Genomic DNA, 25,590 nt, shown 5'->3' on the forward strand with positions numbered 1-25,590 from the left:
GCGGGCAGGAATGACCCCATTGCTGTTCTGCCACCTCCAGAGCAGGCTGCAACAGGACTTTGTGCCTAAGTGCTGCTTTATTTCCCTCCTTTTCCAAGATACTGTTAAGCAAGTACTATGAAATAGTACTCTTTTAGCATAAACAAAGTTCTTAGAAACTTTATTCCCTGCTGAACAGTGCCTACAAAATGTAAGCCTCTTTTGCATTTCTATGACAACTGAGAATTAGGCACATCTGTTTATGCAGCCTGGTTCTTTATAACAAAGTAACTACCCCAAGTAGTATCTCTTCTAGGTAAGAGTTTAGATTTACAGCACATCATTATAAACAGCCAGTACCAATGTACATTAGCCATAAGTAATGACAGTAGCGAAAGATGCGTGTTTCATGCTTTTATGGTTACGTATAACTGAAAACAGCAGATAAGCCAACACACTTACTTTAAGGTAGTTTGGTACCTTCCTGTTAAAACTCCAACGCTTTAAAAGTTTCACTGATATAGGCTTACATAAAAATATTACAGACAAATGCCAATCTCATCTCAAGGTTAGAATGAAACTCCTTGCCATTCAGTATTCAGCTCTCCTAACTTACATTTATAACAGAAAAAACCCCCAGAGTTAGACTTGCTGGTAGCTTCTACGATATCAATTGTGACACCAACTCAAATATGCAATTTTTCCCTTCCTGCAGATATGGACATTAGTTTACAGACCATATAATGCTCATGCACAGGGAAAAACAGAATAACCCTGAAAAGCCAATAACCCCTCTCAAACCCACACCTAAACAGCAAAAAAACCTGAAAAACCACCAAACCAAAAAACACTGAACATAAAAAAAACCAAACAACCAAACCCCAAACCACCCTGAAGCCCAAACACCAAAGAAAAAAACAACCTCAAACACTGCAACACCCCCACTTAAAATGAAACATGAAAAAGAAACAAACCCCACTGAAAACCAAACACCAAAAATCCTCTCCACAACCCAATAAACTTTAATCAAGATGACAGTTTTTAACTCCTGGCCTGTGTAAGGTTTCTGTCCCATGAATCCAAAGTTTATTAGCATAAGCCAAAGAAAATTCCCTGGGCTTCATGTTTGGGTTTTCTTCTGGAGACTGCCTCAATTTCCTTATCAGCACTGGACAAGAGATTAACTTCTATAAATTAGTGCATTCATGTAAACAATTGCCAGACACAGGATTGCAAATTTTTGGTTTGGATTTTGGAGGGTTTGTCCAGGAATAAGCATTTTCTCTGCTTTATTAAGCCTGGTCTAAGAGCATAAAGTTTCCTACACTTCTAAGATATAACAAAGTGAGTCTGATGAACAGTTTAAATTTTACTGCATAGTACATACACGACATACATAAATAACGAAAATCACTTTGGTTGTTGAGGAGTCAAGTCCTCCTTCATGAGTAAAGTGTCAGCTATTTCAAAATATAAAACAATTTAAAATTTGCTATCAGAAGTGAACAATGTTGGAAAACAGTTACAATACAACCTCATGTTCAATCATCTAAGATGCAGTAAGAGCTTACACTAATTCATTTTTCATTTATTCACTGAAACAACCACTGGCACACTTGCTTTTATGAATATGGTTAGTTAACTGGATTATTTAATTTCTTTTATCAGCCTTCTGTGTGTGAGAATACACACATTAAAATCACATGGTAATAGTAATGGTTTCCATTGAACCCACAAGAAATCAACAGTTATCCTCCCAGAAACCTCAGCCTACTAATGCTAGGGTAACTAATAGAACAATTTTTCATTGTTCCATTTAAACAAAAATGTTAATTTGATTTATAGGTTGTAATACACTGGGGTGGAGGGAGCAGTATCTAAATCTTTGTTTAGATTAAATATCAAAATACCAGCCCATGCTTACCCTCCCATGACATACATGTAGAGACTGCCAAGCATGAAAAAGGAAAACAAAATAGGCAAGACTTTTTTACTTCATCTTCAGTCACCTTCTGTGAAGGGAATTCAACAGAAGGAAAATCAAAGGGGTAAACAATTCAGCAATCATTGGATTGAAAGTCAACATAAACAACAAGTACATCAGAGCAGTAATGGACAACCTTTTAGGATAGCTCTCCATACGATGGATGACTTTACCTTCACCACTTCAGAGTGCTTGAAAGATGCATACACTGAACTAGATGAGGTGTGCAAAAATCGTGGTGACAGATGCCATATGAGTACCCAGACAAACATAAATCATATCCACCTGGTTGAGTGAACTACAGGGCCTGAAGATGGAGATTTACCTCTGTAGTCAGACAGCCACTCAAATACATTGTGACTTCAGGAATTCCTCCAACAGCTGCATTGCTGAGCCTGCACAACAATCAGTCCTCAAAAATTGCTGAATGATCTCCACACATCACATCTATAATAAACATTTTGTATCAGGACCCCAAAATACAACTTCACTTCTACCAGCTTTAGAAAAAAAAAAAAGGAAAGGCATGACAATGAGCCTTTCCTCCAGAAAGGAAGGGTAAAACCACCACCTTGAGAGTAACAATGTGAATAATAAAGTATTGTAGTTCTACTCACAGGACACCTTATTCTGAAATGCTCTCATCCAAGATGACTTTTGCCATGTAACATGACTGGGAAGCAATGATTCTCTTCAGAGATGCTGCAAAACAGATGACTAGGATTCCAAAGTCAAACACAAAGCATAATCGAAAATACCACTGCAAGCAGGGGACACCCACCCTTTATTCTGCTGGGTTTTAGTGTAAGACAATAAAACTTGTGGAACAGAAAGATGCCTATACTTCTTGACTTAGAAAAGAAGACCTTAAATTTAGAAAATGGTTAGGACCTAAACTATTTGTATTGATAACAGTATTCAGAAAATTGAGTTTTATGGAACAGAAGTGTTTCCTTTAGGGATATGGCATGTCTTGAAATGCCTTAACATTTATGCTTTTGCTGCTTTGATTTTCACCTTTGCAAAATGCACTCTATAGATTTAATTCTTTCTGGATGCTAAGCCACACATGCATTCCTCTTCCTGCATCTTTCAAGGGTAAAGCCTAATACAATTAACCAAGTGCTGCTCTATTTAAGCAAGCACTGCTGTAAATCTTGTAGTGAAAAAAACCCCAAAAAATCAAAGATTTGTTTCTTTTTCATTTTTTAAGTTCATTTAATTTTAGCTGATGTCTGTCAAAATTTACTGTATATACAGTAACTACTGCTGATCTGATCCTATTCCAATCATGTATCTGTATTACTATACACACTATCAAAACAGTAGGATTAAACTGGGTTTTCTTTGTGTTTTTTTTTTCTTTTCTTTCAAATTCCACTTATCAGAATTGTTTCAGAAAATCAAACTGAATTCTGCATTCATGCTGATTTGCTGCTGTTCCAATCTGTTCTTTTCCCTTTATTGAAATTATCAGTCTATTTTAATCAGATGCAGCTCTTGAATAACATAAACTTCCAAATTTCCAAGGCTGGTTAGTGACTAGTTATTTCTTCTTGGACTTCTTAACTCTTCTGTCCAGTGCTGCATCTGATACAACCCACCGATTGTGTCGACATTTTTCATAAGTTTTCGTAAGATAGTTACTCATCGTCCTTCACCTCCTCCTCGCATCCGTCTTGTCACAGACGGAAACAGCTTATCTTTCATAACCATCTCCTTTGTCCTCTATCCCTTTTGGTCCTATCTGGAAACTTGGTGATCTAAGTATCCTCTACTGGCAATATCTGGGAAACAAGATTTTAAACATCTTACATAGATTGATTCTAGTACTATTTCTTTTGCCTTTGTGGTCAAATGAGAAATACAGTCAAAGAGAAATAAAAGCATCTGACATTAGGTTTTAACAGACTGGAAAGGCATTTGCCACAGCTAGTACAAGTTTCAAGAAACAATTTTAAAAAAAGGGATCGAATCTGAGAAAATTCTAGCTATACATGAGGATGTGTAGAGTCAAATTCACATGAGTAGAGACAAAATCCAGATAAAGAGAATCATTAGAGTTATTCGGTCACATGTAGACTGATATTAACAGGAAAAGGATGAATTACTTGATGTGTGGCAATGAAACTGCTTAAAGTATCAGAAACTCAATATAATTCCCTATTTAAGATAAGGGTGTATGAAAAATAAGATTAGACAGCATCTGAAACTGAAGTGCCGTGCAAAAAGCTGGCAGACAGAATTACTGGAGATGTCAGTCAGGATGCACATCAGGGATAGTCATGTCATTCATAACAGTAAAACTTGACTGTGAAGTCAACTCCAGCCAAGCTACTTCACAACTTACCATTTCTGCCTGATTTGTGATTAAGCAGAAATACTGAAATAGCACCAGATGTAAGTAATTCTTACAGCCTAGGAAACATCACCCCTCATGCTAGTTAATTCTTCACTCATTCTAGTTAGATTTTCAGGCATTCAGTGTGTATGTTATCTCAGAAGTGCATTGTTCTCACTGAGAAGGGAATTAACTTGAATGTAGCAGACCACTACTTCAAACAAGCTTTAGGCATGTGTAACTGTTGTCTTCCAGCCTCACTATCAGCTCCCAGTCTGCAACTAGTGCTTCTTCTCGGCAAGTAAGCTCTGATTTCTTCCCTCCTTCCCTAGGTAACTGCAGAACTGGAAATGACTAAAACATGAGAGAATGATCAATTAATTTCCTTGGTGGGAAGGTTCTGACATGAAACAGGCATCCAGAATTGATCATTTTTATAGCGTGTTGCCAACCCCTTTTGTTTGAGAAACTCTTTTCACCATACCAAGAAAGACCATATACCAGGTTTCTGTATCCATACATATAAACACATACATCTGCATTTACAGTTACTTCAATTAAAGCTACCTCTACCTGGCATGGGTAAAGCTTCCACAAGCTAACTGAGGATTCTTGCTTTGTAGACATCCTGGGTTAAGCATTCAGAAAGTGCAATGATTTCACTGTAAGCAACCCAGACACAAGAAATCCCCTTCTCTAATGCATGATGTACTCATACTCCATACATTAAACTAAGATGTCAAAAGGCAAGTCACATCCTATCCAGAACTAAGCACTGATGTTAGACAAGTGCAATGTAACACACAACTTCCATTTCAGCCTTTCAAAATTTCATTTTTAATATGAATTTCACTAGACTTGTTCAAGTAAACTGCTCTGAGTAAGAGGTGGAGCCTTCTTACATAGTCCCTGGAGCAGATCAGACAACAAATTGTGATTCAGACAGAATCATAATTCATTTCCCAGTTCAATCCATCTTTCAAAGTAAAGAAATAAGTTACTGGACTTTAACATACGGCTTAAACAGAATTACAAGTTGGTCTCACATTACCTTTCTACTCCTTGCACACCTGGGCAGCAGAAGCAGTTATAAAATTACAGTAAGAAAAACCAATTCAAATTCCTTTGTAACCCTTTTTGCTCTGTGGGAGCAACAAAGTCATTGTAGTTACAGGACAACAGAGACTTGTAGAGGCAGCCCTCAGAGCCAGTTCTGTAATTCTTCCTCAGAAAAGTCAAAGTAGTCTCACAGTATGTGGTGAGTGTGTAGTTGCTGCTTTTACTGCACTACGGTATCAGTGGGTTACCAAATTCTCTCCCCGCCACCCTACAATTTGACAGCAAAATTCCTTTTACTATTATTTTCTGTTCAGGTTCCTACTGAATCACCTCCCTAGGAACTTCATTGTCATAGTTCCAATAAACTGTGATTCCCTCCCAACCTCTTGCAGAAACATGTGTATATTTTAGCTGCCAGATGGAGAAAAAAATTAAAACCCTCTGCAACTAAGTAGTTGATTAAACTTAAGAGTTCAATGCTTCTCAGTAGCTATTCTGATTTTTGCTTAAGTTCCTTATGTTACCCACCTTTCTCTTTTGTTGCCAAAACTTTCCAGCCTGCTGACATCTCACTTTTCTCATCTCCTTTATGCGGAAATTATTTAGCTAGGGGAGATAACTTCTACCTCTTAGAGAAGATGGATAATGAATAATTAACGTTTCCTCTATACTCCTGTTTCACAGGGCTGCCAAAACTGCTAACTGTAACACTTCCTCATATTAAAACACAATGTATCATAAAAGCGTGAAATCTGAACATAAATGTTTCTTCTCAGTTTCAAAATTGTTAACCATACTCTTTCACAAGAGTCAGCCTGTTCCATGAATATGATCCTAAAACTGCTGATGAAACTTTCATTTTATTTTCATGAACAGTCATTATGATACTTGTTTATGTACTGAGCCAAAGGAAGATGTAATGCTACACTTTCTATATTGAATATGCCATGAAAGCCTCATACTGAATGATCAATAAAGAATATTAAAATTAAGCCAGCTGTAAAGTGACAACATCTATAGCGAGTGTTAAAAATCCTTCCTTTTCACAGTAAACCACCACATGCGTGTGATCCTAACACCACCTTACTGACCTGTTCGGTGCAGGTGATCTCTAGCCAGCTCAAACAAACGCATATGCATGTTTGTGATGGGGTTAAAGGAGCCACAAGCTAGAAGAATGACAGGTATCCTGCTCTTCATTCTGACATCAAAACATTAAAACTCCATCCTAAAGAAAAAAAATATTATTAAAATAAAAAACAAACTTGACAATGAGCAGTCTGTCCATTGTTCCTCAAAGTAAAAGGAGCACTGTTTTCAGAACTGTGCATTCCTGGAACACTAATAGAAGTATCAGAAGATCAGTCCCCTGTACCATCACAGCATGCAGGAGGTACTACCTCACAAACACGTGTTCTTTGGTATTTGGAAAGCATCAAGCACTTCTGTTTCCCCACGTGCAGGACGTACAGGGATGGCTAGAAAGTATTTCTAGAAATTCATATTATGACTATTATTAAAAACTGCCAGGTTTTATACATGTTTTTTATTTTTAACCTGCTTTTGTCAGAAAACAAGGGTTTGTTCTGTCTTTCTGTCAACCCCCTATTAATAACTTCGGAGCCTGTATGCCTGCTACAAAAGCAGATTATTGTTTGTTTTTTTCAAATAAGTTCTTACAATGTACCTTTACAACAGATGACAAACCCCACATGCAACATCCAAACCTACACGTTTGGCTTCCTTAGAGGTGGGCAAGCAGCAGCTGGTGGCCAGCCAGCCAGCCAGGTGGCAAATACTTCTAGCCAGGTTATCAGCAATGTCCTGCGTAGTTTCTTTGCTGGATAGCACAACAAATGATGGTGGATCAAAAACAGGGAACAGCACGGAGGAGAAACTATAGCTGTTACAGAAAAAACCACCAGGGACATTAAAAAGCAATGAACAGGGTGAATGGGGGGGGGAGCAATGCTGTTAGGAGTATTGCAGGTGCATTTACAAACAACCCTTATATAATTTAGTTAGAATGTCAGTCATCTCAATAAAACGCAGAGGAAATCAGTTTAAGTTAGTCACTGTGCTTGGAGCTACTTATTTGCATAGCTCTTTTTACCACTGAATCCAGAATATATCTGGCATGATTAAAAACAGTTGTGTCCCATGTATATACCTGTGAAATGGGGCTCTCTTTTCCTAGGATCTGAAATCTCTACAATGCTCACACCCATATATCATACACGCACCATTCTTGTCCCTTCTCCTGGCCTCCAGCCCTCTCCATCAAGTGTAAGTCTTTCTGCAGAAGACAATTGAATCCCAAACTTCAGAAGTCAGTCCTGGGTTAACAGACTGGAGCCGGTATGGATTCTGTGCTCTGTTTAGCCAGATCCTACTGTCCATCTGCAGTGTACCAAAGCACTGTAGCTCAGAGCCTACCCGCACTGTTCCCAGTCCTTATATTCCCTTATTCTTTTTTCCCTTTTCTTACTTAGAAAAAATTAACAAGAATGGTTAAATCAATATCAAGTTGGTGTTTTATAGCTGCCAATTCTATCAGTTCATTTACAGAGGATTTAAAACTCTGAGGAGTAGGACTGTACCATTTAAGAGCATTCAATGCACCTAGCAATAAGTTTTAATATTTTCACTTGTGACATGTTGGGAGTTTGCGAAGTTCTTACTGTAGCTTGTCTATCTAGTACCGAACATATATACTAAAATTCTTTTAGATGTTTTCATTTTACTGATTTCTCGAATCTCCCATCATACTAAGGGAGATATACTGGGGGAGAAAAGACTCGCAGGCTGTAGAGCCATTAAAGGTTAGCAACAATCTTATGGCCTACAATTGTCGCAGCTGTAGGAAGCACATTTCACAGCACCCTCTCTCTCCTCTGATATACTATCCCTGTGTAGAACCTAACAAACTCATACATGAAAACTGTATGCAAACTTTATAGGTGCTTCACTCAGAAAGATCAAACTCAGTGTTCTTTTATTCAATGTCAGCAATTCTGTAAATGTATCATCATTGTATGGGGAAAGGTCTTTTCACCTTGAAACAGGTAGCAAAACATTAGTATCTGTGATTAAGTGAAAAGTCATTGCAAGAATATCTAAGTGTTCTGCTATAGTCCCAACTTTTTGCTAGATAAATTCTGTTGCCACAGATTAGACAATGCTGCACTCTCAATGATAAATCAATTAATTCTAGACTACAAATTTTCTAGAAGCAGAAACTGTTTACAGCATAACTACAACGATGTTACCAGCATCCAGCCCTGCAAACAGGCTTACACAATCTTATATTACAACCTAAAACCAATGACACAGTCAAATAACTTTACTCAACAGCCAAGCAGGATCAGTCAGCACCTCACTCACACAAATACATGTTCAGGTGGAAAATCACACCCCCATTCTTCCCTATTCCATGTATCAATAGCAGCTCTAGCTCTTACATCTGTTAGCTGATGGCTCTGATACGGTCTCTTCTATACTGATGAAATGCGGTTTACATTTCCTTTGCTGATCTTTCCATTGACATCTTGAAAGTTATAAACTGCATGGGTTTTTTTTTTTTTTGTTTTGTTTTTTTTAAAGAAGCTTTTAATTCTATAGACTTCTCTATTTCTCACCTGAAGCGTGTTGGATGGTTTGATTGCAGCTCTTACTCATTTATACCTCGCAGTCTCTAGGAAAAACTTCAACGCAAACAACAACAGCAACAAACAGAAAGAAAAAAAAAATGGAAACCAAGAATGTACTAAAAGTAAACATGTAGTAGAAGCATTTCAAAATATTTTTTGAATATTTTTATTCAAATATATACATGGTGAAAACTCACTCCCAAACACCTTATATATAAAATATCTATGTATGTAAATAAAAATCAAGACAGCAGCATTTTTATCCTTTCTATCCTCAAAATAGTGTATCCTAAACTTATTCAACAGGTATAGTACAACTTTTAAGATTTCAAACAAAACTTTCTGATTCAGTCACTATCTCAGCTGGTATCAATTAACTGAAGGTTTAAAATCATTATAACACCACTTAAAATAACAGAAAAAAGGAAAGTTAACTGATTTTTCAGCTAAGATCTCTTGAGAAATCAAACAGAATAGAAAACATTAAACACAGATCTTTAAACAGAGGAGATAGCCTCTTGACCTGTTCATCTTATGTGAGGCAGTGGCAGTCACACTTCTTTTAAAGTGCTGCAGCATCCCAGTGTTCCTACAATTACAGACTTCTACATTCAGTCCAAAGTTGTATGCATTTTACCTACACACAGGAAGCAGGCTACCTAACTAGTTTTACCAACTGAATATAAACTACAAACAAGTAGGTGAGTGTGCTGTTATCAGGCACTTACTGAGTGTGCACATTGTGCCAGGGCAATACATTTCTGTTTCATCTGTTCCATAAAAATAAGCCATTAAGCCAGTCCTGAATACTGCAGTAAATCATCTCTCTTGCCAAATGGTCTACAGACCAAGCAAGCAGTAGTTTTTGCATCAATTTAAATATGCTAATACCAATTTGTGCCTACTAGGTGCTGTATGTTTGCAAAAGGTCAACCAAGTGTAACATCAATAATGTACTTTGTTAAATAAATAATCTGTGATTAATTTGCTCCCTAGCAATTGTTCCTACACAATGCATATTCCATTAACGGTGCCCCATAAAACACAGAATTGTTTCCTCCTATTGCTGTTCCCTAAAATACGAAGTACTGTTGAAGAAGGTGCACATGGATAATTCAACTGTTAATGCAGTCTTGTTGCAAGGCTGTAAAAAGAAATTCCAAGTAAGTCAAACACGTATCTTGATCTCCAACAGGAAAGAATAATTAAAAATGCACACCACACATAGTTTGGGAGGGGAAGAATGGACACAGCATGATACCTAAAAAAGGGCTGCAACCAAGAAGCAGACTTCCTCTCTGGGATTTCCTTGGTACCCAACTTTCAGGAGTGCTGTGATGGCAGTTTTTCAGGACTTACAGAATTCAGGTCCTTACCTCGGTGCTTCTGCTCCCATAACTGTGAAATCAGAACTAATCCTCAACTATTTCAGAGGCTGAACTTAGCTTCACACATACCTTAACTGAAGTGACTGCACCTGTAGATACCTTCATCATGTAGATACTCTCTTCTTCTCCCTATTACATCTGTGACAAACTAATGCTTTTACGTGTAAGTTACATACAAGCAAGTGCTCCATAATCATTAAACGATCATCTCAAAAATCCTCTGAGGGTGATTAATTCTATAAAGGAATCCCTTTTGTACTTAAAATTATTCTTGCATCAAAATATTCCACCTACTCAGGAACTGAAAGGAACAGAATACAGGCAGCATTTATTTGGAAGAAATTCCAACACTGGTATCACCTCTATTTTAATAAAAATACTGTATGCATTACAAGGAATAATGCATTGTTACGCACATGCAATTTTAGGATCTTTTATGTCCTACCCACAGCACTGTGTACCTTCCCCGGTGCATTCAGACACTGATTAAGGCTCCAGAGAAGGAATGCAACCAAAACTTCCGAGAACAGGCACTTGTTTCACATCATTTTCTCTGCACTCCCTTATTGAGTTTGTAAGGTGGTGGTATTAACAAATCAAATTTGTTATAGGAAAAACCCAACCTTTCTCTTTTACAGTCTCTCATTAGTACTAACCAACAATTTTTAGACATTGGCACTGAAAGAGACAAACCCCCACATTTCTTCATTTACTGCAACTGCCAAACTCTCATTCAAGCGGCAGAAACAGTAAATTCTATGGTAACATTTTACATCGATAGGTATTCACTACCTGGCAAACCAGTTTCAAGTCCTCAGTTTCTTGAGAGAAGGGTGAGAAAATCATGGAAAAGTTACATTTGTACTAAGGCTGTCCCATCACCCCCATAACTACTATACCTGTAAACTACCTTCATAAGATTGAAGTGATTTGCTACTGCTTTGCTTAAAAATGGCAAGATTTTAGCAAAGTCTGTTCCACTATTTGAGTCTTTGCTGCCTCAGTATGGTGTCTTTGTGTGTACCTCAAAAGATCAAATAAATTCAAAGCACCTGAAATCCCACTAGAAAAAAACCCCTGTATTTCAGAATTCTAAAGAAAATACTTGTGGTGTGTTTGTGAAAAAAGTTTGTTAAAGCAAGAGACACAGATGCCAGATTGAGCTATAAAAGCATTTTTTGACAGATGTGATTAATATTTTTAATAATTACCTATAATATTTGTACAGCAAGACTGCACCTTCTACTTTCAACTAGTTTACCAGCATTTGACGAAACCTTAGGAATATGTCAGTAAACATCACTATTATCAAGCAGTATTAGTAAGATTTGTATGATTAAGAGTACAATAACTGACTTAATTTTTTAAGCATAATTCTGGTTTTATAAGGAAACAACCATGCTTGATTTGTGCATGAAGAAAAGTCAGTAAACTCTGTAAATACATGTCCTGTTTGTGCAACTTCCCTCCAGACATGACAGACACTGCCATTTGTTGTACTTCCAATCAGTAAAAGATAACATCTTTTGTCATCTTTCCCATCTGTCTTCAAAAGTCATAGATAATGGAAGCAAGAGAAAGCACAGCTCTGACCAGAGACTGTGAAGGTTTGCTGCTTTGGAATATTATAGGTGGTGTTTTTAATGATGAAAGAGATACAAGAAAATAAGGTTTGAAGGAGACAAGTTCCAGTATGATCCCATTTCATGCAATAACTGCATATGGCTCCTTCTGGTGAGTGCTTCTGCGTCAGTGTGCTCTGCTCTGGGCACATGCACCCACAGCCTTGGCCAGGCTGGTGTCTTCTAATAAACGCCAGTTACATGAGTGTCTGCAATTTAGAACAGGTTTCAACAGTATGGTACATCACCTGTCTACAGACAAGGGCAGACACCTTCAAATGAGGAGACCATGCTCAAGCTATGTAAAAAAGGCTTTATGATGGAACATTCATTTTAATTTTCATTAGAAAATTCCTGCAAGTTCTTTTTCTGTTGTCTATATTCCTACAATATGTCAATAATAGATGACATTACAGATGACCACAGTTAAGTACTGCTGAAAGTCAGTAATTAGAGCCATATCTGATTAATTATCAGAAGCACAATGGTGTGCTGAGCAGTGCAGTCTGATTCATGAGCTGTTAAATTAGTAAACTGGAGGACAAGACACCGATATGTACATGCTCTGAGCCAGACCCGCTCTTGAGCTAAAATTTCTGCAAAGAGCAGAAATAAATTGAATCCTAGCACAGGATGAAAGTGTTATCTTCTTCTGTGAGGGTAAATCTAGACTAATTTAGATGAAATTTAGGCTTGAACAAGTTCAAAGCTGCCCACATCCATTCTTTTACTGGCCCACATCATTACCTTGTATAAATTCATGTAGCTGCACCGAGCCCAGCTGAGTTACACCAGGTGACATTAAGGTTGTTACGGTTGCAAGACACAATTTCAAAGTCAGAATATAAAATACATTTTAGTAGCTGACCCAAATCATAGCAAACCACAGTACACAAATATCGCTTAAAAATATTACCAGGTATCAGATTTTCTCATGCTGTCATTAAGGAGAGCCACTGCCATAACAAAAGTTACTCCAGTCAGTAAGCTCCCAGCATGTGCTGTCACTGAAATTAATCCACCACAACAGTGACAAATATTCACCTGCATATCCCCACCTTCCACTTTAATAATGAACATAACATAAATATCTGGGTGAGAGAAAAAATGAAAAATATATAATCTACGGTGATATTTTATTTGCTCATCAAAAAGTTACTCGCCCCAGCCAAGAAGAATTTTACAAGGTGCACATAAATACTACACATAGCCTAATATGACACTCTAATCCTCTAAAATAGCTTTTTCAGGGCCACATGATGGATCATATTATTGTTAAATTCCAGTGAGTCAGGTGTACCTCATTTCTTTTACTTTTATTGGAAAGTCATTAACAAAACGTATGATAGTATATATGATTTTCTATCAGATTCAGCACATCAGAAGTATAAAGTTGCCCCTTCCAATGCCCACACCAGACTTCTAGTCAGAAAATGCAAGTCCCGTTGCAGTTTCTAAATCAGCTTCAAATAAACTCCCAAATCTAATCACCTCCAAGCTCGTTGCAGTCTCCACTAGAGCAGCAGCTTATACAACCTCATAAAACCATCCAGGCTTTTTCATGTCTGCCTGTGAAAATGGCCCAAAGCACAACAAATATTGTCTTTAGTAACACATAGGGTTCTTTTGCTTAAGATTGGCTTAATTTGGCGGTACTTGACATTTCTAATTCAGCTTTGTCTAGGCAGCAATTTTCCCAGCAAATGGTAGTGACCAAAAAGCTACCCATGGACAAGTTACCTCACAGAAAACTGCAACATGTCTCTGACCCAAATTCCAAGTGCCTTGGCGGCTAACAGAGAAAGCAGCCTCAGCAGAATTCTCTTCTTCTCCAGAGACAATACTTCACTCTTGCAATTTCTTTATTTTAGGCTGTATCAGTGGGGAAATCCCCTCTCACAGAAGGGCCAACAAGACCTCTTCATCAGTTACATTTCTGAAATCAACTTAACTATGACTTCCACTTGTTTTGTACTTTTAATGATTTTTTTCTTCCAAATAAAAACTAGTTCTCTGGTTTTAATTTCCATTCCAAATCGTTTCTGCTCCATTGCCAAAAAGAAACTGATTGAAAGGCACTAAACAAGAAAGTTCACTATAAAAAGTGCACAGGGCCAAAGTATGAAACATATAAATAATAAAATGACCACAGGACTCATACAGTCTGAAACACATGCTAAAACTGAATTTCAAGTTAATAATGAACACAGTATTTCCTTAAATAATTTTCAAGTGCAAAAAATTTAAGCAGAATATGATTTTTTTTTTTTTAACATTGTGCTAAGGAATTATTCTCAACACACACAAAATAGTGCCAGTGAATTCAAGCCAACTACAACACAATTTTTTAAGTCTGTGAGTTGCAGGTTTATAACTAGAATCACATAGTGGGACACAAAAGTGCCTGGTGCCCAGAGTCAAGCCAGTAAGATGTCCATAGATACTTGCATGACAGTATTCTGTAGAATGTATTTTCCTTAATATTCTTATTCTGGACCTTTGTCCTGCAAAATAATCCTGTGTACAGGGTGCCTGTTGCCTGATCAGCAACATGGAATTCAGCAACTCAGCCACACGGAGTTCAAAACCCACTATTTATGCAACTCAACAGTGAACTTCTATATTGTTGCCATGCATATATACATTCAGATTTAGCTGTTGTCCTTGAACAGTAAAAATTTAAACACAAGCCACAGCATAACACTCTTACATTCTTTCTCTGTATTGTCTGGGAAAAACATGGAATAACATCCATTTTCTAAAAAAGGCATTTAATTCTAACTGCCTATAAAACATTCAGCAATGCTTAGACACAGAGCTCTGTAGCAGTTTCGTCTGGTTACAAAGCAAATGATACTACGCTAACCCAGAACTATGCAGAAAATAGGTTAAAAAAGACCAGCTTGGCAAACGACAAACGTTCAGTGTTTGCCGGGTAATGCAGGATCTCAGCCTGCATTACACAACAGCAGTCTCTGCACCTTTGTGTAGCATTTCAACAAGGTCAAAAGAATACAATCAGCTCCTGGCATCTTCTTGTATTCGCTGCAGTATGATCTTTAGAATTGCTTATCCAATAATCCCTAGTGATCTCTCAACACCAAACACTCAGCTCCTTTCCTATTCTTTGTGCCCTTATCACACTAATGAATAAGCTTTTTCTTCTACAGTTGCATAAACGATTCTAAGTAACCAATAGTCATCCTTCTGTTGGCATGTATGACTCAGTCATCCACAAGAACAATATACTGATTTCTAGGAAAAAAGGATACATGCAGAACTGCAACCCAGGGTGGCTATTTTTAAGCAAACAAACTGCTGATTTAGTAAAAGTACCAACTTGTCTGTCCAAACAAACTCCGTACTAAAACTTCAAGAGTTCCTTTTGAGAAGCCATTCAGAGTGATTTTTCCTCTATCAACGTCTTCTGCAATTTTCTTACAATTAGCCAAATACATTTAGCAGAACCTAAGGCAAATCTTGTAATAGAAATACAGCTTGCACACAAATAGAAGATATCTAAGTGGTAAAGAAACCATCTTCAATCACTAAAATCTGTTCTTATAAAGCTGGTTTTAAAAGGTAGCAAACTAACAAACCCCCTAAAAGTACTCCTGCAGAGCATTCAGATGTAAAATAATAGTATATATATAAATAACTCCTGACACTGTTTATGTAGTTAGAAAACAACATCTCACTGGCTCTACAGTTATATGGAAGAGGTCTTCCATCAAAGTAAAGAATTAAAACTAAAAACTTGACTAAGGCAGCTATCTTTCTATGCTTCAAGGTTTACCTGACCACCTCCAGGAAGCAAGAAGGAATTCTGCAATATATAGCATTGCTCAGTTTGCTAAATGCAGGATAGGGCTTCTCATTTTCCTCTGGAACTTGATCTATTAGTTACTGCCAGAGTCAACAAACTCAACTGAACGAACAGCTAAGGTTAGCAATGACTATATAAAGCTGCTGTTTGAAACAACATGCCCTCCTGCACCAATTCAGTAGCATCCAGGTATCCTCAGTGTAGCACACTTAACAGTGAGAAGGCTATTTGCAATTAAATTTTTAAGCCATCAAAGTGAAAGGAATGCACATAATGCTTACACTAATATGTGAATTTGCCTACTAACACTGAGAATTTTGCATAGCAATGAGGCAGTTTAAGTAAATGGCTCCTAGGCTCAAGAGTTCACATTGCTTGATATCGTTATATTTTAATTAAATGATCAATTTAGAATTCTACTTGCTTCATCTTGTACAACCAAAGAATTCAAGGAAATGATACAAACCTGTGTGATCCGAACTGTTTTGTTTGCTCTTTAAGAATCTCACCTGTACAGGGATTTCTGGCTATCCAAAGAAAAAGAAATAAGATTCTGAAACAACTACTATGAAATTATGTACCTCATTACAACAACAATCACACTGCAACTATCACCCTAAATGTTTGTAAGTTCTTATAATAATTTAAATAAATATTAATAACCATACAATTTTACCATCTTCAACACTGTGACAGCACCTCCCCTGTTTTGGGGGGACAGTCAAAAAGCCAACAAAATGCTGGGCATCATGAGGGAAGTACTGAGACCATTACACAGGGTATTGGTTTTAGCACTACAGAAAACCTGGACAGGCCCCCGTTCTGACTACTGTGACCAGTTCTGGTCTCAGCTCAGGAAGGGTAGTTAAAATGGTCAAATGAATGGAGCTACCACTATCCCAGAGGCAAAAAAACATCTGGGGCTGTTTGGTTTGGAGAAGAGAAGCTTGGGGGGAAGCTACAGCTGAGTTTTACAGAATGATGAAGACACTAGATAAACAGAGTGCAAACCTTCTCCCTGCAATACTAGATGTAGGGGCTAGCCAGTGAACACAACTTTTACAACAGGCTGAAGTGTGCACTGGGAGGCCAGGTGCATGTGTGGTGTCCCTAAGCTGCTGTGGCTGGTGGCAGGAGTACAAGGGGCAGCATGTGGCCAGGTCAGTTTCCCTAAACTGGATCTCCTCTCTCCATTTCCTGGGATGCTAGGCTGAGTCTGACACAGTACAGCATTTCTGATGTGTTTGAAGATCTCTGTTAACTTTGTAAGCCTACAATAGCTAATTTCTTGGTTTCTTCTTGTTATTGTTGAGAAAAATACACAATGCTTGGTGAGTAAAGAGGCTTCTACAGCATTTTTTTTGAGTGGAGCATTGCACTAAACAAACAGTATGGGGGAAAAACCACAGCTGTGAAGTTGTCTTTTGAAATTCCGGAGTCCTCCTGGCCACAGACAGGCCAGCAAGCTGGGGGCCAACAGCATCACCCAGCCAGCTTCACCTGCTACGCCACTTAAACATTTTATGACCTTAGAAATCATCACTGCTATGAAATCTGGTTTGTCTCATTAAATGATTTTAAAAGGCAGAACCTCAAAGAGCTCAAATTCCCCTTTGACGGGACTGCCATCTATTGTGTCCTCAGTGCACCCCCCCCCCCCCTCCTCCCCGACATCTCTGGGCTTCTCAAAGGTCTTTCAGATCACCAGAACGCTAATTAGCTTATCATAGCTATGCTAAATTCTAAAATTTGCATTTCTGAAGGTAAAGGCAGGAAGCTAATTTACTGCTAGAATCACATAATGTAACTAGACTTTAGTAAAAATTAACGCCTGAAAAATGCACTACTCACACATGCTGTATTGCTGCAAAGCCTAAAGAAAACAAACATCAGGGAGAATTTATAAAACTAAACAACAGCTGTTGCACAAGGGGGGAAACAACCTCTTAACGTGGAAGAGAAATATGAGTAAGTTACACAGCGAAAGGCAGATAGATTAAAAAAGAAAAATAACCAAAAATCCTGTTGCCTTCTATAACTCTCACTGGCACCTGAGTGGGTGTTCTGGAGGGGGAAAAAAAACAAAAAAAAGGCAAAAATTAAAAAGGTTTAACCTGCTACTGTAAATATGGCCCTGGCTCAGTGTTTATTGCGCAACTGACGCGGGGCGCACGGCAGCCCGCAGGGTGCCCTGGGGACACAGGGGCACGGCGCCCCGGCCCGTTCCCCGCCGCCCCGGCCCCCGGTGCCCGTGCGCCCGCTCCTCCAGCCGGCGCCCGGCCGCGCACCACGTTTGCGCCTCGTCTCCCTCGCCCGGTCCGCCGGGCGGCCACAGCCGCCAGGCCCCGGCGCCGGCCCGAGCGGAGCGCAGCGCCGGGCCCAGCGCCGCCGCCGCCATCCCGCCGCGCTGCGGGCTCCCCCCGGGCCCAGCTGCCTGCGGGGGGGGGGGGGGGGCGAAGAACCGGCAAGGCGGCTGCCGAAGGGCCGCACCCGGCCTCGCCGCAGGGAGCGCGGCCCCGCGGGGGCAGCTCCGCGCCGCGACACCACGGGAGGGCCGCGGCCCCGCCGCCACCCCCCCGGCTCCTTCCCGCCGCCGCCTGCCCTCGGCCCGCCGCATCCTGCCCGCCGTCCTTACCGCGGCTGCCGGGCTGGTGTCGCGCCGTGCAGGACAAGCGGGGCTGGCCCCTCCTCGGCCCTGCGGTGCCGCTCGCCCCGGGGCTGGCGCCGCGCTGCCTTGGCCCCGGCCAGCCCTGCGGCTGGGACATCGCCGCTTGCCCTTGAGCCGGCACTGCAGGGCGGCCTCCCCTTGGTAGGGAGCGGGGAAGGCAACGCATTAACTCCTGTATTCACCTGAATATGACGTTCTAAACTTTTGGCATCCTGCTGTTATTTCGGTTTTTAAGGATGGGTTCTGCGGCCCCAGGGTTGTGAGATCGATTTGCAGCCGAAAAGAGTTTGCCCGTTCTTGTGGCTCTCTCAGAAGCTTGCAATAGCGAAGCTCAGTTTCTCTGATGGATAAGACTCCCCTTCTGCTCCATCAGCTATTTAATATTTTGCAAAAGAAACAAATGTCATAAAATGTGTGTTAAATAGATTCTAAGCAAAAAACTGAAGTCTGGAGAGTTTTAAGTCATTTGCTTGTTCTTTTTAATTCTTAGGCATGTAAAATCTAGTTTCTTGAGATGACAGAATGTCACCAGTTAGTTTTAGAATCTACCCAAAACCTCCTATTTTTTATAATGTTACAGGGAAGCACAACAATTCCTCTTGTCTGACACTGGTAAAAAATAAATAGGGTCGTGGATTGTACTGTTAAGCTTTACTGTGTGAAATGCACATGTAAATGATAAAACTTGACTCCTGCATGGAGGCCATGAGCTGTGCTTCAGACCTTTGGCTGGCCTTGCTGAAGGCTGCCCAAGGAATGGTTTCAGCATCTGGGTCTTTGGCTTGTGACTAGGGGTACGGTAGATACTTTTTAGGCATAACTTTAGAAAGTATGAAATCATGAACTGGGCTCCCCAGAGGAGGCACAAGCTTAAAAGAAAAAAAAAATGATCCAGATAAGTATATAAAGTATTGTGTCTTCTGCTTTTAAGTGTATATAAATATGGGTTTGGGTCTTTCTCCCTAATGCTAAATTTCTCACACAAGCAAATGATCCCTGGAGCTGTACCTCAGGATGATAAAAGTAGCAGTGCTGGCAATACTGAAATTGTTGTTTGCTTGTGTGTGGCTATGTATTTTTCCATGATATTTCCTTGCTCTTTTCTTGCCGTACCCTATTCCCACAAAGTTTCAAGTTTTTAGGGGAACAGTATTGTCAGTGGTAGACTGGGGTTTTTATCATTTAATACAGGCAAAAAGACTACACAAACAAGTTCTTACATATAAGCAGCCTAGACTATAGGTGCACAGGCTTTAAAATGCTGTGGGATTGTATAATGATGAAAAGCCAGATAGGCAGTTTTGAAATGAACTAATGTTTATGTATAAATAATCTTTCTTATCAACAGATCTGCAAGAAACAATAGGGATTACAGAAAAAATAACTCCCCTAACTCCCTTTGAGAGAAAAAACCCAATTTTGAAAAACTTTATGAAGCTGACATCCTAGTGCATAATGGATCATTTCTTTTTGCTGACCAGGCTTACTAAACATACAAAGCCTATTCTGAAAAGGAGTAGCTAGAATTAAAACCTCCTCTTTGCAGATTTTGAATTACTTTTATGTGTTTTGGGAATAAATAAGATTCCCTATAAAAGGAAACATTGTGCTTCATTTACGAAAAAGAAAACCAATTCAAAGATTGAATCTTGTGCATCAAGCTTGAAACCCAAGGGTGAGCATCTGACACAAATTAATGTGGCTCCACTGACCTCAATGGGAACAGTTCTATGGTAGCCGAGGTTCTGTCCTTCATAATTTTTGTTGTAAACTGAATCATAGTTGTAGCAATAGGTATTTCTTCCTTGTTGCCTTTAAACATAACCTTTCCATTTCAAATTAGAGTTTTTAGGAAACTATTTAATAAATAAAATGCTTTTTGAACTGAGCGGTATCTGGAATAATTTGCTGATGGTAACCAAACAGAGCAGTAGGTCTGATCCTAAACTGTGTTCTCCATTGAGCCCTCTTGAAAGTGGATGAAATTGCAAATTGTGCCTGAAGTGCAGCGATGTAAAAGAGATGATATGGGAAGAGATCAGTATCAGACAAGAAAGCGTGCAAGAGCTGAAGCACTGAGATGCCACACTGCAAGGGAAGAACAACCAACCACGGAAAGTTCCAAGCTAATTATGAAAATGAACTAATTAAAACCTGTCTTCCAGCAATTAAGACAAAGTTACCACTACAGAGTCATGTCATGTTTTGACAATTACCTAAAGATAATGGCAACCACTGCACCAGCTTCTCTCTTTATCACACTAGTTTTTTTTTTCATGGGTTTCAATTCTGGACTTGTTTCAGTGGGAGCTGGGAGCAACAAGACTAATCTGGTACTCTTCTATTACTTTTAAGTAAAACATGAGTTAGAATACCCATGTCAAGGTGTAAAGCTACAAGTATGAAATTCCAAGCCAAAGTTGTTCCAGATGCTATGAATTGCTGTACGAAATTTGGCATTCACTGGAGTTCTCGAGACACAAAGCTCCCAGGTTCTTACATAAGCTATGCACATCAAGGCTGTAGAATTAGGCCTTGTAATTGTAAAATCTGCCAAAACAGCAGCATGACAAGTCAGCATAATCTTTTAGTTCTTGGCATCTGCCCTTTACTGATGCGTAGTTCAGATCTGAAAAAAATTCTATTGGGAGGAGATGGAGAAGAGAAACATGAGAGAAGTCTTCATTAACCTTTACCCTCCATAACATAATTGGAAAGCATTAGCTTGAAGTCTTGGCTTGGACAATGAGGTGATCATTCACTCAGCTTAATCTATGAAGTAAATACACAAGCTTTTATTTTTACATTACTTAAATGCTGCAGTTACGGTTAGTTTGAACATTAAATCAAATATTACAAATCCGGATGGACAAGAAAACGTTAACTTCCTGCAAATGAAAATCATTCAGTTGCTTGATTGCTATTGGAATTAAAGGCAAACATTAGCAAATCCATTGTTACTGAGGTGAGCAGTGGAAATCAGAAAGGATAAAAAGCAGTACAGAAACAAAGCAAAGCAGGCTCCAGTGTGCTATATTCCTCTGAAGCTGCAGAAGATAAATGAGTAAAGGTAGAGATAGGGCAGAATACAAAGCTTTATTTGAAAGCTAAGAAAAAGCCCCAACAATGTAAAAGGCCTCAAATAACAAATAAAACTTTTTAACTTGGCTGCAAGGAAGATGAAGATTTATCTAGAAGATAAAAATTTCTCACTTGTTTTAGGTTCTGTGACAATCAAAGCAGCTTTTTGTCATAGGTGAACAGAATGGAATGTTTGATTCATTTCTTTTTTTCTTTTATTAGAGAGTCTGTCACACATGCATTTTTAATTGTTTTGTTTTGGTTTTTTATTCTCTGCTTAATCCTCCACTGTTTGTAAAATTCTGTCAATATATATCGATTCTATCTTGGTATAAGCATTGTCTTCCAATTGTTTTGTCTTTTCCTTTTGGTCATTGATTTTACTTGCTTGTATTTTGAATTGTAGTGAAGTTAAAATAGCTTGTTTTGTATGCATTGATGTTTCAGATAACGTTCCATATCTTTCCAGCATAGTGAGTGGTATAATTGGTTGATAAAATCTCAGCATTAGGGTTATGTTTGGTAATTTAATGACTCTTAAAAAAAATTGTGCAAGGTTGTATCTGGAAGTAACAACAACAACATATATGCGGTCCGAGAGAATCTTTGTATGATCATTTAAAAATTGATTTTTTAATACAAGAAACTTGGCAGTGTTTTTTTCAAGTGGATTTTTAAAAAGTATTTGGCACCTTGCTTTTCATTTTTAAGCTCTTTGGGATATCTGTTGATGGATGTTAGCAAGCTATTGTATTCTTCCTCTGTAATCTACAGTTTTACCTGAAGGAATTTTTAATAATTGTACTGGAAACCATAGCATCATTTTTGTCAAATGACAGACTTCCTATACCTAAAGCCTCCACATCGCTGGAAGTTTGAGATTTAATAGTTCTGCATAGCTGAATGTGGGACTAATACTGTTACCAAAGGGAAACCATTCCTGTTTTGCTGTTATAGTTCTGTTCAAATTTGGAAAGAACCAAGACAAAAAATACTAGTACTATAATGCCCCCCACTGTGGTACATGGGTGTACGTACCAGCAGAGTTAAAGCTTCTTTCAGTGATGTGATCCCATATTGGCACTTGCTGGATCTCTGCATGTTGATGTGGCTGGACAGATGTTCCTGTGCTGAGTTGGGCAGTGGCCTCGCGAGGGAAAGGCAGTAGGAGCACAGCTACGAGCAGAGCAGTGTGTGGGGAGAGCCAAGTCAGCCGAGTCTCTTGAGCAGAAACTCCAGTAGTAAAGAAGGTTGCCATGAGAATACAGTATAAGATTTACATCTTTTACCAAGAATTAAATTGAATCAAAAAGAAACTTATATGCTGATAGATGACAGTAACTTCTTTGCCGCCTTAGCCTGAACAGAACCTTTCTAACTTTACACTGGTATACTTGAGAGGAATAACAAAGTTTTGGGCATTGATTCTGTTTAAGGTGCAGGGAACAGTCCTGTAATGATCAGAATAATTTTAATTAAGTTACTTTTAGTTAAAATAAAGCACTAGTCAAAACTGAAATGTACCATGGTGGTATATTTGTTCTGATGAGGTTTTGACTGCATAGGGCTTACTGATCTCTTGCACAGATAGGGCAGAGAGAAAAGAAAACAAGTCTAATACTGGAAAGCATATGGGTTTTCATAAAATTGAGTATCTGACACAATTCCATTATACAAAGATACTGAGAGGATTTTGTGTTCTTTCAGTGCAGAACAGAGAATAATTTCAAAATCTTGAAGGTCTGTTGTGGAACCGAACTGTCATATTTTGGGGAGCTCTGTAATTTGTAGAATAGCTTCTCTGTAACATGGAGTTGTGTAACAGAAAAATGGGTCTAATATGTGGATTTCATTATTCCTTATCTAAGAGGAATTGCTGTAAAGGCTCATTATTTCTCCACTCTTAAGTAATGGCTTAATCCAGGCTTTGATTCCTGCTGCCAGAGCCACACAGGTTTGCTGAAATGCTCAAGTTTGTTGCTATTTTCTGGGAGCAAACCATAGTTACAATGTTTTTTCCCCACGTGACCTCCTTTTCTGCTCCTCCTCTACTGATGTCAGGAGGAAACTAAGGAATTTTTGCCTGCTCATAACCGATTTTATGGTTAGTACACCAGGATTTTTGTATACAAAGTGGTCAGTTGTGTGTTTTTTGTGCTTGGAGGAATTATTGCAATGTCACTTTTCCCACAGAAGAATTCCCTCTGTGCACACGTGGTGATGGTACTCATGCTCTTAGAAATCTGTACAATGTCACCAGGCAGTGGGAAGCATTACTCAGGTGATGGTCAGCTGCCAGCCCTTAATGTCACTCAGATGCCTGCCTTTCCCGTGTAGCTAATACTGCCAGCCCCCTCAAGGACTATTGATATGCAGTATGGTTTTAATTAAAAATATATAAATTTCTGTCCATATTTATACAGTTTTTAAAGCCTGCAATATTGTACTTCACAGCATAAAAGTTAAATGTGATGTAAATGTCACATTTTACCCATTTTGTAATATAGTTCTCTTTCTTGGTTTCTGTTACCTTCGTCACCAAGGGGATTTCTCTCTCTCTCAGTCCCCACCAGTCTAGTTTTTAATGACTTGGCTAGAAGATTATTTAATCTGTTTTATATAAACCTTAAAATGATATGGTGAGGCATAAATATAATGCTCAAAATCTTGATTTCAGTATAATTTAATATAAAGGATCTTTTACAAAGCAGTATTGTGCAGCGCAAAGCATCAAGGCTTTCATCCATCTTTATTGTTTCTCATTTAGGCCCAGATCCACACTTACATGCCAGATGGCAACTGCAGAGGAGTTTCAAGTTATAGCTGCAATAGACGAGAAGATAAGTGCCTCTTGAGAAAGGGAAAGCCAGATTGCATATTCTTTTCAATTGCACCTGATGACTTATTGCTAGTCACTAATTGGCTTGTCCGTACACAGGCAATTCAGAATCTGATGGCAGTGCCTAACTTTATCTTTAGCTCTGTTCTTCCTGCAGAGATCACTGGTGAAATAAACCCTTGCAGAGAAGAATATTTTATACGAAGCTCTGTGAAAAGCAGACCTAAGGGTTTTTTTCTTTTCATTATTGCTGTGTCAAGATTTTTTGCTTCAGGAGAGCTATAAAATCTTGCATAACTGTCATTGTTAATTATTATTTGAAAATAGAGTAGCTGACAGTGATGTGCTAACAACTGGCAATATATGTGTATTAAAAGAGAGACAGAAAACTACAATAAGTAGTGCTTGGTCTATTTTTCATTAAAAATAGGAATATTTTAATAGCAGTCTTCCTTTCCTACATATCTTTGAGTGCATTTTCATTTTAGTCCTGGGTGGGGCATTTGACAACTTGTTTAGACTGCATACAGAGAACCAAGAGAGCCAACTATGAAGAGCATAAAATAACTTGGGAATGAGAAGCTGCTGGTTTATTTTCACTACTTAAAAGCCGTCAGCAGCTGAAATATCTCTAGAGCTTTAGAACAGTGTTGTTGCTTGCCATTGTTGATGAAAGACAAAATCTGTGTTTAATGGTACAGTGTATAGCCAACCTTGTGATAAACTCTTTAAAAGGTGAAGTATCCACTTAGAAAACAGCATCCCTCATGCAATAAAATGTCAGTAATTTTCCAGCTAATGCAGAACCTACATTATCTCCCAAAGTCTTCAATTGAAAGCATTTTCCCTTTTATCATTTTCCCGAGACACATTTTGCTAAATGCAGTGACAACTTACCAGAGTTATGTGCAAACAGAAAAAGAGCAGCTTTCTGTGTTATAAATGAGTATCAGTTGTCCTGAAGAAAAAAATCAAGGAAAAACAGGCTATGTAATTAAGATCTTAATGTTCAGTATTTTTGTTGCCCATGTGTCTGTAATCACAGTCCCAACAAAAACAAAAGTATGGGTGTGAACGTGCAACATATCAGGGCTGTAATACCATAGAAATAGGTAAAGAGCCTATCTTGTTAAACAAATGTGGAGCAAAATAA

At 38.7% G+C, this 25,590-nt stretch overlaps 1 protein-coding gene across 10 annotated transcripts in view; it reads right to left on the reverse strand.

Annotated features, from left to right (window-relative positions):
- The window catches only part of NMNAT3 (nicotinamide nucleotide adenylyltransferase 3), a 32,917-nt gene extending 14,133 nt beyond the window's left edge, over positions 1-18,784 (reverse strand). The window contains exons 1-5 of one of the 10 annotated variants that reach the window (XM_040613457.1): positions 18,485-18,688; positions 16,316-16,372; positions 9,002-9,067; positions 7,095-7,266; positions 6,455-6,591 (exon numbers count right to left, since the gene is read on the reverse strand). In XM_040613457.1, coding sequence (XP_040469391.1) covers positions 6,455-6,563 — 109 coding nt within the window. In that variant the 5' untranslated portion in view covers positions 6,564-6,591; positions 7,095-7,266; positions 9,002-9,067; positions 16,316-16,372; positions 18,485-18,688. The other 9 variants (XM_040613459.1, XM_040613455.1, XM_040613463.1 and 6 more) reach the window with 9 other exon arrangements.
- Positions 18,785-25,590: the final 6,806 nt, after the last annotated feature.

Source organism: Falco naumanni, chromosome 13 (assembly GCF_017639655.2).
Source record: "Falco naumanni isolate bFalNau1 chromosome 13, bFalNau1.pat, whole genome shotgun sequence".
NCBI classification, from domain to species: Eukaryota; Metazoa; Chordata; class Aves; order Falconiformes; family Falconidae; genus Falco; species Falco naumanni.